The sequence below is a fragment of the Mytilus edulis genome, chromosome 3 (assembly GCF_963676685.1).
Source record: "Mytilus edulis chromosome 3, xbMytEdul2.2, whole genome shotgun sequence".
NCBI lineage: Eukaryota > Metazoa > Mollusca > Bivalvia > Mytilida > Mytilidae > Mytilus > Mytilus edulis.
This window is the reverse complement of record NC_092346.1, coordinates 35,460,980-35,478,119: the sequence shown is the minus strand read 5'-3', so window position 1 is coordinate 35,478,119 and position 17,140 is coordinate 35,460,980. Positions and strand designations below refer to the sequence as shown.

At 30.7% G+C, this 17,140-nt stretch overlaps 1 protein-coding gene across 4 annotated transcripts in view; it reads left to right on the top strand.

The window, feature by feature from the left end:
* Positions 1–17,140, top strand: part of LOC139516317 (centrosomal protein of 112 kDa-like) — a 42,228-nt gene that overhangs the window by 653 nt on the left and 24,435 nt on the right. Inside the window, exons 2-10 of one of the 4 annotated variants that reach the window (XM_071306359.1) lie at positions 3,445–3,563; positions 7,378–7,395; positions 9,632–9,695; positions 10,595–10,712; positions 11,805–11,846; positions 12,446–12,585; positions 14,663–14,756; positions 16,235–16,316; positions 16,937–16,974. In XM_071306359.1, coding sequence (XP_071162460.1) covers positions 3,461–3,563; positions 7,378–7,395; positions 9,632–9,695; positions 10,595–10,712; positions 11,805–11,846; positions 12,446–12,585; positions 14,663–14,756; positions 16,235–16,316; positions 16,937–16,974 — 699 coding nt within the window. In that variant the 5' untranslated portion in view covers positions 3,445–3,460. The remainder of the gene's footprint in view (positions 1–3,444; positions 3,564–7,377; positions 7,396–9,631; positions 9,696–10,594; positions 10,713–11,804; positions 11,847–12,445; positions 12,586–14,662; positions 14,757–16,234; positions 16,317–16,936; positions 16,975–17,140) is intronic. The other 3 variants (XM_071306360.1, XM_071306361.1, XM_071306362.1) reach the window with 3 other exon arrangements.

Here is a 17,140-nt window from a genome sequence, read left to right as displayed (position 1 = left end):
CTATATATATACAATTAAAACTATGTACAGGATGTTACTGTCTAAATTTTAGCAGAGCATGCCTTCAGGGCAGCTCTGAATCCATCAACTGTGTCAGCTGATGTTGCGGATGTTGGCAGTTGGTTCCAGTCTCTAATGGTCCTTGGAAAAAATGATTGTCCGAAGGCGTCTGTTGTGGCCCTTTCTTGGAAGAAGCGGGTTTTACCTCTGGTCCGGCTATCGTTTGGCGTTAGATATTGGTGCCTATCTATGTCTATCAGATCATGTTGGATTTTGAATAGCATGCATAGCCTATTTTGTTTCCTGCGGTCTTCAAGGCTTTCCCATTTTAAAGATGTTACTATTTTTGTTACACAGCCAGGTGTGCGGTCTGTGTAGTTGTTGTTGACAAATCTAGCTGCTCTTTTCTGTACCTGCTCTATTGCTTTTATTTTAGCCTGTTTCGTAGGGTCCCATTACTGTGCTAGCATACTCAATTGAAGGTCTTACTATTGTTGAATATGCTGCTGCTTTGACCGGTTTAGTGCAATCTTTAAGGTTACGTCGTATGAAACCTAATGTTTTGTTTCCTTTTCCTTCTATGTTGTCGATGTGTCTGTCCCAGGTTAGATTATTGCTGATAGTAACTCCCAGGTATTTACTAGCTTCAACGGTGTCCAGTGTGTGTCCGTGTAATTTGTAATTAGTTGGTATTACAGGACGGTTCTTGGGTTGTATTCTAATTACAATGCAGTTTTTTGGGCCACAATTAAAAATATTTCAGTTTGCCCAAACCCGACCCAAGATGACTGGGTGTGGGTAGGTAGGTAGGCAAATTCTTTTTTTTTTCAGAATTTGCATGAAAATATTAAAAGATCTTAAAACAGTACATCTTTTTTTCCCGTTAAACCTTTGTAGAGTCAACCAAAAGCCATGAATTTAAAACCTCTATAAATAAATTAGTCTACTATATGATTTGTATCCTGAGATGTTTATAACCCTGACAATTGCTAAATGTGTGAAAGGGCTGGTGGATTTATGAAGTGATTTTCAACAGTTACATCAACAAGATGTTTGTGTAAAAAAAAATATCAGCTGACTATGTAATGATTTAATTTGTTTGCAGTTTTTAAATCCTATATCTTTTAAAATAGATTAAATGTCCTAAAATATTTTATATGAACTATTATCTACCATCCATAGTTTCTGTCTTTTTATGTTTTGACAACAAATTTATATTTTTACATTATCACACAGGTAAACTAATTTGGCCATAAATAGATCAAAACATGTTCTGTAGAATCTCCAAACCAAAAACGTATTTGTTATAATTTTATTTCTTTAAATAATCAAGTTTTTTTTTTTTTAAATAATCATTATTGATAAAATATAATTGCATAAAGTTAACGTTTTCTGGAGACTATTTATTTTTAGGTCATGGTTCTAGAGGCTTCCTCACAAATTTGTATAAAAATCCAACCATAACATGTGTTTGTAACTTTTGCACATGTGAAAAAAATATTTCTGACAAAAGCCAGATTTTTCTTGTCAAAGGGGATTTACATTGCACTAAATTATTCAGAAAGAGTTACATTCAGTTAAGATTATATTTCTGATTCTGTGAGCAATTATAGTTTAATCAAATTCTCCCAAACAGCAACGTATCTTGTCAAAAAAAGAGGGACGACAGATACCAAAGGGGCAGTCAAACTCATAAATCTAAAACAAACTGACAACGCCATGGCTAAAAATGAAAAAGACAAACAGAAAAACAATAGTACACATGACACAACATAGAAAACTAAAGAATAAACAACACGAACCCCACCAAAAACCAACTGTCAACTGAGACTTGTAAATTTGAACTATTTGAATAAAAGGGCATCTAATTCACATGATAACGGAAGATTATAATTTAAGACAACAATTTTTCAAGAAGTAATTCCTTTTTATTCAGTAAAAACAAAATCTTTTTGCAAGATTGTAAATTCGCAACTTCCGGATCCATTTCCTGTCAGAGTAACATTGAAAATATTCGATTGCACATGGTTTTGAACAAATCTACCTGAATATTCTTATCAGATATTCGATTACACGATGAAATTAACATTGAGCATATAGGTAAGGGTTTGTTAGTACATGTACAGACAACAACAGCGTAAAAAAACTGTGCCACTTCACATGTTTCACTTCTTTACGTTCGTTAAATCAGAAGATAAAAACAGAGAACATCGAAGATCGATTAACTGCGTCTCTTATGCGCTTTCTTTTAATCATATTCACAGTTACTTTCAAACGCAAAGACGACCAACATTAAGTTTTATACAATGACGGAGCGGACATGAAAAGAATCCGCAAAAAAAAAAAATTCTTCTAAAAAACGTCAAAAAAAGAATTTGAGTCGGCGGGTTTATTTTGGGTCGGTCGCGTTTGGGCAAACATACAATCTTTTTATTTTGGCCTTGCATTGAAGCTCATTTGCCACTTATCTTCCCAATCCTCTAATGATGTGAGATCTTTCTGTAGTAGGTCACTTTCTGCTTGGTTACTGATAGTTCGATAGATAATGATATACATAAATATAAGAAGATGTGGAATGAGGACCAATGAGTCAACATTCCATATAACTCCAAGTCACAATTTGTAAAAGTTATCCATAATGCATTATAGGTCAAAGTACGGTCTTCAACACAGAGCCTTTGCTCACACCAAATATACATCTTTACTCATATAATAGTTGATATGAGGCAGGCATGACCTGTGAACATGGTGAATGGGGATGAAGTCTGTACTTTTAAAAAAAAAATCGAGCATGTTGATAAAAGAAACTGAAATACCGTAACATTTCCGATACTGGTTCTGTTGTCAGGGGTTTAAGTTATGACGTCATATTCAATGTAAACAAAGAATGTTGTTATCAGGTAACATTTTTTTCATATCAAACAATTATTTAAAATTATTGGGTGTTGAATTCCTTCCTTTAGGCTATACAGTGCTCTCCCCAGATATTTCATTTAGCATCCTGGGTTACAGGGGAAATTGAACATGTTGAAATACAATTATGTATCTGAAAATTATAGCATCACATCCATAACACTACCTATAAGAGAACCATTTCAGATAGCATCACATTTAAGATTATAGCATCACATACCCATGATGCTAAAAGGCCCTGGGCAGAACACTGCTCTATTTGTTGATATGTTGATAAATATACATTTTATTCAAAGTCTCATGCAAACAAGACCGGAACAGGAAGTAGAACTGAAAAAAAAAGTTAACGATTTTGACTTCATTAGTAGAAATTTTTTATTTTTTTTTATTGATTTTTCTACCGTAATTCGGGACTTCGTCCCCATATTATTATATTACTATCTTAAGATACCATAATCAGGTGTATTTTAAACTATGCATGATTTCAAAATAATCCATGTGGGATTTAAAACATTATTTTCTTTTTAATAGGTTAGCTTGGTTAAAAATGGCATTTTCTGAAGATCCTGTGTATGTGTCTTTGGACCAGAAGTTTGACAAAGTTTTGGCAGATATGAAGCCATATGTATTGAAGCTACCACACAAAACAGGTAATATTAATGTAGATTTTAAAACGTTATTAAACAATGTTTTGGCAAAAATTTATTTCTTATTTGCATTGCTTTTATAATTATCATGATTATAAACTGTTTAAAGTATTTTTCTTTTGCTATGACTTGTTAGATAGACATGATTTGTAGAACTAATGTATTTACTGCATTTGCGTATGTAATATTTGTTTTAATGATTATGTGCAATAAGGGCATATACATGTACACTACATTTTGTTTGGATCTCATTATTTTTACGATGAAGATAATGGAGCCCAACTCCTGTGACGTTCAATCAAGTTTATCCTCTGGCTGTTAGTGTTAATGTATATGCCTTCAACATTACAAACTGTTGGAAAATAAAAAGTTTGTCTGTTCATATCTCAGGTCACAAATATTAAAAGCTAATTTTCACAGTCTTAAAAGTCATATGATATGTCAATTTACCTAGATTGTCATGATTATGTCCAATTCACTATCCCTTTTAGCTGGGTGATTCATTCAATTGAGAGTGGTGCACACATGTTTGTATATTCAAAATATGTTTACGAGTTTTGAACATCTGTCAACCTCTGTTGTCTCTTATTATTCACTTTAGATTTCTTAGGTTTAAATTCTATTATGTATACAATCACTGCAGTGTCCATGTATATATATGTACATGTCACATGGTGTGTAATTTCCACTTTTATATTGAGCAGACCAGTCAACTAGAGATGGTAAATCAATCCATATGTTTCAAAAATAAATGTCTTCCTCATAGTCCTTTTTAGCTGGTCTGGAAAAGATTGTGTACAAATAAAATCAAACTAGTATTATGGTATTATGTACTTAAATAAAATTATATTAGATCTATCTTATTGTAAAAAGTTTTGAAATTTGAAATATTTTTGGTATTACATTCCTGTTAATTTCAGTAATTTTTACTTGAAAGGAGTAGGTCCAGTAAGACCCCTTTTTGGCCCCAAAATATGGCGGTTTTACAAAATTGTTAAAATGTAAACTTTTAGTCATTTATTGGACAGTAGAATGGTTCTGCTACATAAATATGGGCTGTTTTTGACAATACAACAGGGCTCACACTACTTCAGAATTATAGGGAGAAGTGACTTCTCTTTTTGAAAATGATAGGGAGAAGTGGTGAGATTTGAAAGAGAAGTGCTCATTCGTGCGGTGCGCTACAATGTTTGGATTTTACTATAGTATAAACGGTCATATGTAAATAATGTTCTTTTTATATTATTCAATTCATATCTGAGTATACAATTAAAGTAACATTTCAAATTAAAAGTTATTTAAGTTTAACTAAGGTTTTGAGAAACTACAATCTAAATATTTATATATCATGTATATCAGTTACAATTTAATTCAAATCTATCTTGTGTATGAAATTCAGTGTTTTTCATAAAAAAAATATAAAAGTTATTAAGCTGGGCCATAATATAGTTAATAGTCTCAGAGTTAAGCAACTTTGAAACAATCCATAAAAAATATAGGGAATTATATACACCAATCAATGAGATGTAACCAAAAGTCTCTTAATGCGTGTGGAATACGTAATTTTTCCCTTAGGGATCAATATTCTTCTGTCAGCTGTTCCATCCGTGCGTCCGTAGTAATTATTGAAAAAGTACGGATTTCGGTCACAGCTGGTCCGGTTCAGATCCGTAGTTTAGAAATCGGTCAATGGGGGACGAATGCAAGAAAATTTACAAAAATAAACGATGTTTGACAAGTAATTTGGAAAGGAACATGGCGTTTTTAATGCAATAAATGGATTGAACATTTACTGGAGGCAACTTTTATCACGTTTAAATGAAGTAACAAACTTATTTTGCCGCCGAAATTTAAGTTGATGTACGTTTTCGAGTAACAACCACCGGAACTTGCGGAAATGAACGTTGTATTTTTATCAAATAACCTGCTACACACTGCAAAGACAATGCTTCAACCTCTTTTCTTAAGATAATCAATCGTTTAGGTCTAAATTTCTTTAATTATCAATAAAAAATTGATGTTTCATCAACTTGGTAAAAATTGAAAATGTCCGATGACGGAAGCGACTGAAAGCGAGTATCGTCAAGAACAGGGCGACTTGTTTTCGCTTTTGGGGGTCGGGGAAAGCGAAGTGACGATCGAGAAAGCGACTTCTTCGCCCAAGTCGCCTGGTAGCGTGAGCCCTGTAACAATGCACATATATTGGGTACTAGCACCATTAAGTCATGCTAAATTACTGAAATCTTAACAATTCCAGCATTTTACATAAATTTTAGACGGTTTCCGTGTAAAACGAAAGTGGCCGCATTCGTGTTCATCCAAAATATTGAAATGGAAGTTGTATTTGATGATAATACATAACATATATAAAGATTGAGGATGAACACGGATGCGGCCACTTTCGTTTTTGACAAAAACCATCTGAAAAGTGACATTTGTCAGCATATTTGGTAGATTTTTCATATTTGAGCTTGAATCGGACCGTTTTTAATAACAAAATAAGTTAAAATCTTTCACATAAATTGAATCATATGAAATAGACACTTAAGTGTTTAAAAAGTGATCAAAATCTTTCGTAAGATGAAACTGAAATTTGAGGCCAAAATCGGTCCTTACCGGACCTACTCCTTTAAAAGCGTTTTCAACAACCAATGTATTTGATTTGTTAAATTTTTAAACCTTTTTTTTGTGTTAGCAAAGATCTTATTTTTCAATATTTATAAAATGGTGGTTTTGCAGAGGACAGAAAAGGTATTGATATTTCGAAAGTAACATTTATTTTTAACATTTTTCTTTTTAAACTACATTTAATTTTTGTGTACACAGGCACAATCGTTAAACACATTTTTGAAAAAATTGCAATTGACAAAGCAGTTATTTGTACATTGTCTTTTCCTCACTAGTATTTTATCTATACCTTTTTAAATATTATTGAAGCCTTTAACGGTAATCCTGCTCATGATTTAATTTTCCTATATTTACTGCGTACTTTCTTAATAAAATTTGAAATATTGTATTAAAATTTAGTTTCTTATCCCAACAGCCTATGTTCTACTAGCCTAGGTTTTTTTTCTAACATATCTTCACTTAATGGAAACATGTTGTTTCAAACTAAGAAACTGGAAAATCCTTTAACTTAATAGCATTAAATAACACTCCAGTTAAATTTTCTACATAGACTAGTACTGGATGTCAATTTTCAATTAATAAAGAAAGTAACTTCTAATTCATGACATAATTTCACATACCGGTTCTGTTTTAGAATAAAAGATATACTATTTTAGAATACTACTATTTATATATATAGTTAACAAATTAACACTGAATAAAAATTCAAATATATACATGTACACACTTATAAGTAAATTATGCTATAACAATGCATAGGCATACTTATAGTCGTATACCCCCACTGAAATGGAGGGGTGTATCATTATGCTATATCTGCCTGTCTGTCTAATGAATTCCCCCTCCTTTTTCTCCGGAATTATAGGAAGGAGCTTCATGAAATTTGGTATCAAGCTTTATGTGAGCATGATTAAAATATTCATATCCATGGCCCATTATTTTCGTATTGACCATGTCAACAGAAGAAAGTTGTAGCAGGAATATCATTGGTGATAAATAGGCCACATCTTTGGTATATGCCTTTTTTTTATTTCGAAAATTAATTTTACCTATTTTTAATTTTTTTTCGTTTTATATTGATTAGCATGTTCATCTAAGAACAGTCAATGTATAGATATATTTGGTTATATTTGATTTTATTATTTTATAATTGAGAGTCAAAAGATGATTTAATTTCATATTTGGTTAGGAGACAAAAAGCGCTCAGGTAATGTATGCTCCGTATATATTGTTTAGTTGATTTGTTTTATTTTGGTTTTATTTTGAATTTCTACTCTTTGGTTAAAAATTTGGTTTTTGTATTTATTTATTTATTATTTCATAATCACTCACTCTTTATTAAAGGTGTTTGCAATTATAAATTAAAAAAACAACTAATAATATCTTTTTATAAAATTTGACACAGATTTTTAATGCTGTACTTGTCAAATTAAAAAAATCTATTTATTAGTTCTCAAATCATAGGTAGAAAGAGTCAAGCACAAAATCAAAATCTGATAACCCAGGGCAAAGATGGTGAAATATTCAACATATCTGAGACTTTAAACTAAGCAATCAACCATAGATTTACTATATATAAATGATAACTTTGTCATGTTGACATAGTCTTTATAAAGCCATGTTAAAACCATTGAACTATTTGATTTTTTCTGGAGATCAGTCTTTAATATATAAATGATTTATTTGTGTATTGATCTCTGATTATTTAATCAGATCAACACTAAGTATTTAAACATGTTAAATATCCGTACTAATCATCAGATATGTTCAAATCTAATTATTGAAGTATTTAATAGGTATTTCATTATTGTACCTCCTAAGACTTTAAATATTTTTAGTAGAAGGTATAATGGCATAATATTTTGGGTTTTCAACTGGTTATTGTGAATAAATAAGTTTTTGAAATTTTATGGCAACTTTGAATGAATTGTAGGAATTATAGTCTAGAATTTGTAAAGGAGTACACAGTATAAATTTCTAGAAAAAAAGGAGCTATGATGGTTTAAGGAAGCTGGCTTGTCATGTTTTAGATTTTTTGTCAGATTTTCAGAATCCTCTGGTTTTATCCATTTGAATGCCTTGAAAAATTTTGCCCGGTGACCCCCATTTTTCTTTTTGTAAATCTTTGATAAGCCATCTGTAAAAGTCTTATAAAAATTTTATTACTTTTTAACAGTTTTTGAGAACTTCATCTTGTCAATGATAAAGCTATGAAAAGTCAAGAGAGAATATTTTCCCGCCAAAATTTCAATGGCTAATATCTCGAAAACAAGCACGGTGACCTATATATTTTTTTTTATCTTTGGATTCCTTTATTAATCCCCTATCTATATAAACTAGTGTTTTGAAATGTTAATTACTTTGAAACTGAGAAGCGATTTCCCTTAAATATCAGTGAATCATTAAAAAAAATTATAAAGTAACAAAAACATTCATAACATGTGGATGAGTTACAAATTACACATTGTTCGTCTAAACATTTAAAGATTTTTTTTAGCAGTATCAAAACAAGTGTAGATTTTTGTGTTCTTTCTGTCTTTTTTATTCTTTAAGCATTACTGTTATTTAAGAAAAATCACAAGTAGTATAGTTTAAAGTGTGTTTTATCACAGGAGGTTGATGGGAGCGTGTTAAGTTTTTTCCACAAAATCACAACTCATCTTTCTTAATCAACTTATTTTATGATAATCCATAATTTGTCATTTTTCGTTGTGTTTGTAACAAGATGGTTTAGATGTCCCCTCAGTTTTCCACAACCTCAATCAAAATTATCTTATATTGCCATTTAAAACTGTTACCTAAATCAATTTGTCCTGATTCCTGAACCCATTTACAACACCAACCTTGTGTTTTCCTCATTCAGTTTTAGCATCAGGATACCAGGTTGCTGTAAATTTTTAATTTTCTATTATTTACCACAAACTAAACATTATTTGTCATGGTTTCATTGTCTTGATGCAAGATTTTTTAATACTTAAAATTACTTTTAACTGAAAATTCTTTGGATGACGCTGTTAAACTTCTCATATTTGTTCGTCAGTTCTTTTTTTGGATGTCCAATTTCTACATAGCAACTTTATTCTTGTAAGCCAGACTGTAACAATATTTTATTTATGTTTACACTTTTTTAATTGCTATTGGATTATTCTACATCTATTGTAAGTGCGGAAAATGTACATGTAATTAGACCATTAATGATTGTTTTAAAAAGATTAGTTTATTGAAGTATTGGCTACCAACTTTTTGTTGAAATTTTAGTCCGTCCACTTTTTCATAATAAAATTGTCAATTGATATTCAAACTCTATCCATTGTAAATTTTATTTTTGATAAGTAAAAGACAACCATAAAATTTGCAGAAAACGAAGAACTGATATGTTATTTTAAATCACAACCTGCATAAATAGATACAAGATATCTGTATCATTTATTTTGATTTTTTAGATCGACAGAAGTGTGCCATCTGGATAAAGAAGCTTTGTGAACCAGTGACAGGTATTACAGGAAGGTATGTCATTTAGTCAAAACTGTAACAATGAATAAAATTGAGAATGGATACAGGGAATGTGTCAAAGAGACAACAACCCAACCAGAGAGTAAAAAAACAGCTGAGGCCACCAATGGGTCTCCAACACAGCAAGAAAATCCTGCACCCAGAGGCAGACTTCAGTTGGCCCCTAAACAAAAATTTGCTAGTTCAGTGAAAATGGACATCATACTTAACTGCAAAACACATAAATGAACTAAAATTTAAAAATAAGCATACAAGACTAAAAATGGCCAGAGGCTCCTGACTTGGGACAGGGCAAAATGCAAAATAGTAAAATACTGGTTTAATATTAGTCAGACATTGCTGTGAAGTCTTTTTGGGTGGAACATCACAAAAAAGTCAATTTTACAAAACAGATTAAAATGAGAATGAAAATGGGGAATGTGTCAAAGAGACAACTACCCGACCATAAAGTAGAAAACAACCGAAGGCCACCAATGGGTCTTCAATGCAGGGAGATGGGAATTTAAATATTGCTCCGGTTGATAGATAGATTTAAATACGCATTTTGACAATAATTTGACACTTTTACTGGTATGGATGTATTTTTGGGGGAAGTTCTGCATTAATTTAACTTTTGGAACCAAAATTAAAAATTATGTCATCAGGTCATATCTTCTTCAAGTTATGAAATGAAAAAGGTAATATAGGCTCTTTGAATCTCTATTTTCTATTTGAAGAAATAGACATGGGTTGAGATTTGATTTTGGTATGTGCAGCTTAGTATGAAATATTGCTCATACATAATTTACCACATTTCTAGAATTGACAGAACTAAATATTTATTATGTTACTTGTCCTGAAGTTAAAAGAATGAGAACATGGAGTAATATATTTTTGTGTCTTTTATTTTGTAGAAAGAACAGAAATGCTTATGCACAGTTAATGTTACACATGTTGAAGCGGGGAGTACTGGAAGGACCGTTTACCAGTAAACCACAAGATGGGGAATTACCAACTTTACCTCCATATATGGTAGATATTTATTTCTCTAACTTTTGTGCTATTTTCACATTTCTTGATCGTTGTGAGAAAAATAGTTCTCCTCACTAGTGAAATATCTGTTCCTCGGCAAATGATTAGTCGAAATATGATTATGACGTCAAAATGTTTTGTTCTCTTCTGAATTTTCCTATTGTGACATCATGAAAAAAGGCAATCATGTCTGATGACGGCGCATATAAAGAACAAATGTTTCTGAAAATCTTTGAAAAAGAAGGATAAAAATTATCAGAGAAACAGATTCAAACACTATAACTTATGTATTACGATATTTCTTAACTGTCTTGAGTGGAGAAATATCGTAATACACTTGTTGCAGTGTAGGAATCTATATATAAGTACTTTGAATTGTCAGATAGCCATGATGGAACATTTCCTTTAAATTAACCTTTAAAAGTTTGAAATTATTTGACATAATATACACCCAGACCATTACTTGTAACAATTTTTCATTTCTTATTGAGTTATGTGCCCTCTTAAAAAATGAAAAGGTCATGAAATGATTTCATAGTTTACTTTCACATTTGAAAGATGCATGTTAAGCTGAAATATTTTCAAGAGGTATCTTAATATTAAGAAAATACATTTAAATGGTTTCTTTTTGTAAATTTATTGGGTTGTAAAAGCGTTGACCGAAATACATTTTATATGGAGTTAGAAAGCCTTTATTATGAAAATGTGTGCACGGTCAACACTTTAACAATCCTATAAAATTACTGAAAGGAGCATTCAATACTTACAATTAAATTTTTTTGGCTAGGATTATATATACATAAATTTACTCAATTTTTTCTGTATTTACCTGTGCACTTAATTGTGGAAGCTAGTGTCACTATGAATGTTACATTTCATTTTGAAATGAAGGTTAATATCAGAATGATGCAGGATTGCTTTTAGCCAATCAAAATAGGGCATTATAACGAAACATGCATGTAATGTAATTATTTAAAAAATAACAATCACACAATTATTAAGAAAGGTCATTTATACTACAGTTGCTCGGGGAACTTGCTCCAGACATTGTTATAATAGTATAATTTAAATGACATACTTGTATATTTTCAGTCTATCTATTTTGATGAACCTTCATCATCACCTGACACAGATGTAAGTGTTACTATTTAGAGCAGGGTTTCAGGCATCATTTATTTTAACGAAGAAGAGGAAATATTTAGAATAAATAGGATACTGTCCAAGAATATGGTCATAGAAATAAGATGTGGTATGAGTGCCAATGAGACAACTCTCCTTCCAAGTCACAATGTGTTAAAATAAAAACAATTACAGGTCAAAGTGCTGTTTCAATAGGGAGCCATGGTTGTCACTGAACAGCAAGCTACATGAAATAAGATTGAGAATCAAAAAAGGGAATGTTTCAAAGAGACAACAATCCAAGCACAGAGCAGAAAATAGCAGAAGTCCACCAATGGGTTTCCACACATTTAACTTTGAATGAAAACACAAATGTGTGGGTTATTTTCAATGACAACTCAATTTACAACAAAACAAGATATATGCGAACCAATTTGTTCTGCTATTTGTCTTTCTTAAGCCTTTTAAAGGCATTGAAATGAATATTTTGTATTTCTTGGGGAAATAGCTATTCTAAGATTAAGCTAATTTTCACCTGCATTATTTTGATTTATGCAATATACATTTTTAAAACAGAACTTTCTGATATAGTTATGATATTATCTTTTGTCTAGGACAAAGTACCAGACTGGGTGAATGGAGAATTAACAAGTTCTGTAGGGTCATCATTATTTAGATCTAACATTGGTAACCCAGCTGCATCGTCAACATGGAAGTCATTACCCTCGCCCATCTCCCCACAGAAATCCAGAAGGTATTCTAAAATCCCTAAACCAAGGAGGTATCATTCATATTCATGTAGATGTTTTATGGAAGCTGGCATGCACAACAAATGAGGACATTTTTTTTTATATATTTAGATTGTTTTGGTACATTTTAGATTATAATGAGCAGTTGGAAGAAAATTGATTTAGACACAAAGTTTTTAGCTCTATCCTAGATTATTTAAAAAAAAAATCAAACAAATAAAATTGGTGTACCTTTGACCCTTTATAACTTATCACATACACACTATTAAATAAATGTCCTTATTACAACTACAAATGCTTAGCACTACCATTCAAACACTGACATTTATGGATGCCTCACACACTTCGCTTTTTAATTATGGTTATATTTAGTTTCGTAATATAGGGTTATTGCATGAATATTGAGGAATATTGTCCCGAGTAGAATTTTATATTGCACGAGCTTGCGAGTGCAATATATGTTCTACGAGGGACAATATTCCCCAATATTCATGCAATAACCCTTTTATTGTATAGCAATATAATATTTAAAAGTAAACATTGGTTTAAACTAAGATTTTTTCGTTGATGACGTCATGAATTTTGAAGATTTATTGCACTAGTTCAATATTAGAATTTATTGCACGCTAACTTTTGGTTACTTTCTGTGGGAAATATTATATTGCTATACAATAAGTATAGATTATAACATGGCCTTTTCCATATTGGCCCTGGTATCATCCCGAGACTCCCATATCGGCCTCGAGGCTTTAGCCGAGGGCCGATATGGGTCGAGGGATGATACCAGGGCCAATATGGAAAAGACATGTTATAATCTATTTATCACATATCTAAGTTCTGCAGAATAGAGACACAAAGTTCAATTATTACAATTTAATGAAACATAACAGGTAAAATTTTAAATTTTGTATCACAAAAGTGTCGTTAAGTACGCATTGACGTGACGTCATTTGGAATCAGGGCGCAATATGAATATCGTCTTTTTTGCCCCGGGCAATTTTGAGGTTATTGCATATGCAAAACCCAACGTATTCGTAACAAATATGTGATAATATATAATATGTTACATGTCTAAATTGATTGCTATAGATATATGTTTTGATATATATGCCATTGAATGTATAAATTTAATATATATTTTAAAACTGTTTTTGTTTTAAATAAATGTCCTTATTACAACAATAAATGCTTAGCACTACCATTCAAACACTGACATATATAGATGCCTCACACACTTCGCTTTTTAATGGAAGTGATATATAGGTTACATGTATAAGATTATTGCTAAAGATATATGTTTATTAACTTACATGACTTATGCCATTGAATCTATTGATTTTACATATATTCTTAAAACTGAATTTGTGAACACAGGGTGATAGCTTTGAAATGTAACACATGCAAATAATATATTAAATGATTGCTTCACATTTATGATATGTATTTATTTTAATATGACATTTAATCATTTAATTTTACATTTCAGTTCTTAAAATTATTTTTGCAAACATAAGCTTTTTTAAAACATTTATTGCTGCAAATGATAAAAGATAAATTTTATGAAAAAAAAATCATCAAAGATCATGTCTAGCACTGAAAAATGATTAAGTCTTTCATATGGGTACATTTTGTTTGCCTACCATAAAAACACCTCTCTTTTTATCTGTAGAGAAACTTGTATGCAAATATCAAGATCTATGTAGTATGATTGTTTCAGTGACAACTATCCGTTAAATCAAAGGACTAAAATGTGAACCATTACAGACCAACACACAGCCTTTCATTGATGATAAAATTTCATACCATACTGATTTGATCTGAGACTTAAAAATATACTTTTTTAAATATTTTTTATACTTGTATGAGTAAGTTAGACAGATAAAAAAATTTTTAAGCCTTATTGATTCATCTTTTTATTAACTTCATCTTTTTTTCAAAAGAATTATATCCTATATATAGTGAATTTCAGTCATAATGTAATAAAACTAAATATCTAACATGAATTTTAACTTTTTATAGTCTTTATTTATTTTATTATGATGATATCTTTTTATTAATCAATTGATTGCTATGTAATTACAGACGAGCTTATACTAGCATAGGAATAGATTTAGACAGGGATCCAGGATACACATCCCCTAGCAGAGGTCTAGAAAAACCACAGCCAGGACCTTATGTAAGTTTGGAAGCATTGTCATTGTTTATTCTTTTATTCTATTTCAGGAAATTATATATATAAAGAAATAGTGCTCCGAGAATTCTCTGACTAGTTTTAGTTGGAGAATTCTCTTTTTAAGAACCTTAAGCATTCTCGGTATATTTTTTTTTGAGGATCTAAGCAAATCTTGTCTAATTTTATTTTTCCTTTGCATACAATGTTAAATGTGTTAGATGCCTTAAAGCTTACACACATACAAAAGTTAATGCATGAAATCTGGATCTTATGTTAGTTGTCAAGACCAACATATTAAATGAAGGTTTCCTGCATGTTAACCCTTTCCTCCATGGATACTTTTTTTTTAAATTCTTGATTTGCATAGGATTTTTTGCAATAACAAAAATTATAAGGTTTAAAGTATTAATGCATTGTGAAAACAAATTTTTCATCAAAGAAATTCCAGTCATAGATTCTCATGAATATCCTTTTTATATTAGATACAAATTTTATTAAGTCTGATAAAGTTTTTTCGTAGGTGAGACGTTTCAACTGAGGCTATACACAGGCGTCAAAAGGCGTCATTATGGAGTAGAGGGGGTGGCGTCAAAAGGCGTCATTATGGAGGAAAGGGTTAAATAATATAATCTCATTGTTTTGCTTTTCAGTAGATATGCATGTTATTTCTAAATGTATCGGTACTGTAAATGTTAAAATAAACGTACATTGTATGTGAAAAATCATCCAAAAACGCCACTTTCTTGTCTTATCTTCATTCATTTTTAAACTAGTCTCCTTTCATTTCATTCCTTCTCTTCCACATCTTTTACTTTCATACATTCTTCATCTCTTCTTTCATGCATTCTGCTATTTTGACATTTCATTTTACTAATATTTAGATGAAGTCAGTTATTTTTTTAATATTTGGTATAGGTGTTGACTTTTTTTATTCTGTTAATATTATGGTGTGGTTTTATTTAGTCTTTAATCTTGAATTACAATATAGTCCATACATGTGTTAACCATTTTTCTCACAAGTATTGTACCTAGTAATTAAATATTATATTATTTCAACAGTAAAGTATTTAGAGCTATTTTCTTAATACTTGTAGTTTAAAGGTTCTCTCAAGCAATGTAATTAAGATTATAATGTATTCAAGCTGAAGCCCCACCTATCTATTGAATGCAGATGTCAATCTAATTGCAATGCCTGAGCAAACATTTATACAAACATAGCAAGCAAGCCAACCAAACCTAAAAACTACAATCATTTAGAAAATAGCTCTAAAGTGGCTTCACATGAGCAATATCAATTTTCAATACCTAACAAGTTTTCAGAGCTAGATAAAATTATGATCTTTTTCGTCAGAAAACTGGTTAACAAATGAAACGGTTTTGCTGTATGCAGCACATAACATTTTATGATCAACATAAGTTTATTTAACAAAGGGACACAATTCCCTGTATATGCTGTATATAACACTAGGTGATGATTTCAGGATGATAGTTTTCTGGGTAGAGGTCACCAACAAGATAGAGTCCATTTTATGTCCGATGACGAAGGTAGTTATATAAAAAAGGGTGAGTGTCTCCTGTGAATTGCATGGTTTTGTTTGGCTGTACTCACTTGATTTGGGAGGAAACAGAAATAAGTTTGAGATTTGCTTTTAGTCTTAAACTGAAGGAAAGATTAAAATACTTTTTTTGCATGATAATTTGAGATGTTGTTTATCAACTAATTTTGGAATGGACATTTTTTTTCTGTTTACAGTGGTGGTTATAAATGATTTGATGATGTGTAATTTAAAGTTTTATTAGTGGTGAAGCAGCCATTTTTATTTTAACACCTTTTTCATATGTATAACTTGTCCAAAAGAATGACCCGTTATTACTATTTTTAGGAAATTTCAAACAACCATTTTGTATTATTCTAAATAAAAAATTCATGGTAAATTTGTTATGCTACTTGGATAACAAATTGATACAAAGCATATGTTCAAGAAATTCCAGTTATAAGCCAATTTATTTTTTGGATGCTTTTATAGTGCTAAAATTGTAGTTTTCTTTGAGCTTTAAATATATCATTGTTTTCAATATTTGTGTATCAGGAAAGGGATTATTTGTAATGATATTTTTAAAGAACCTGTCAAAGTTCATATTTAAATTGTAATGTTAAATGATCCTTGAATGTTTTAAACCAGATGAACAGAAGAAAAAGAAAGATAAGATAAGGAAGAAGGTAAGAGCACAGCAGTGAGAGTATTGGCGTTTTTATTACGCAAGTCGTATAATGTTGTAATAAAATTTAAATACAATATAGCTGGATCAATATCCTGGAAAAACTGTATCATTATAACTTATGTAAATTATTGATATATGATCATTTATTTTTGACGTTTTACTAA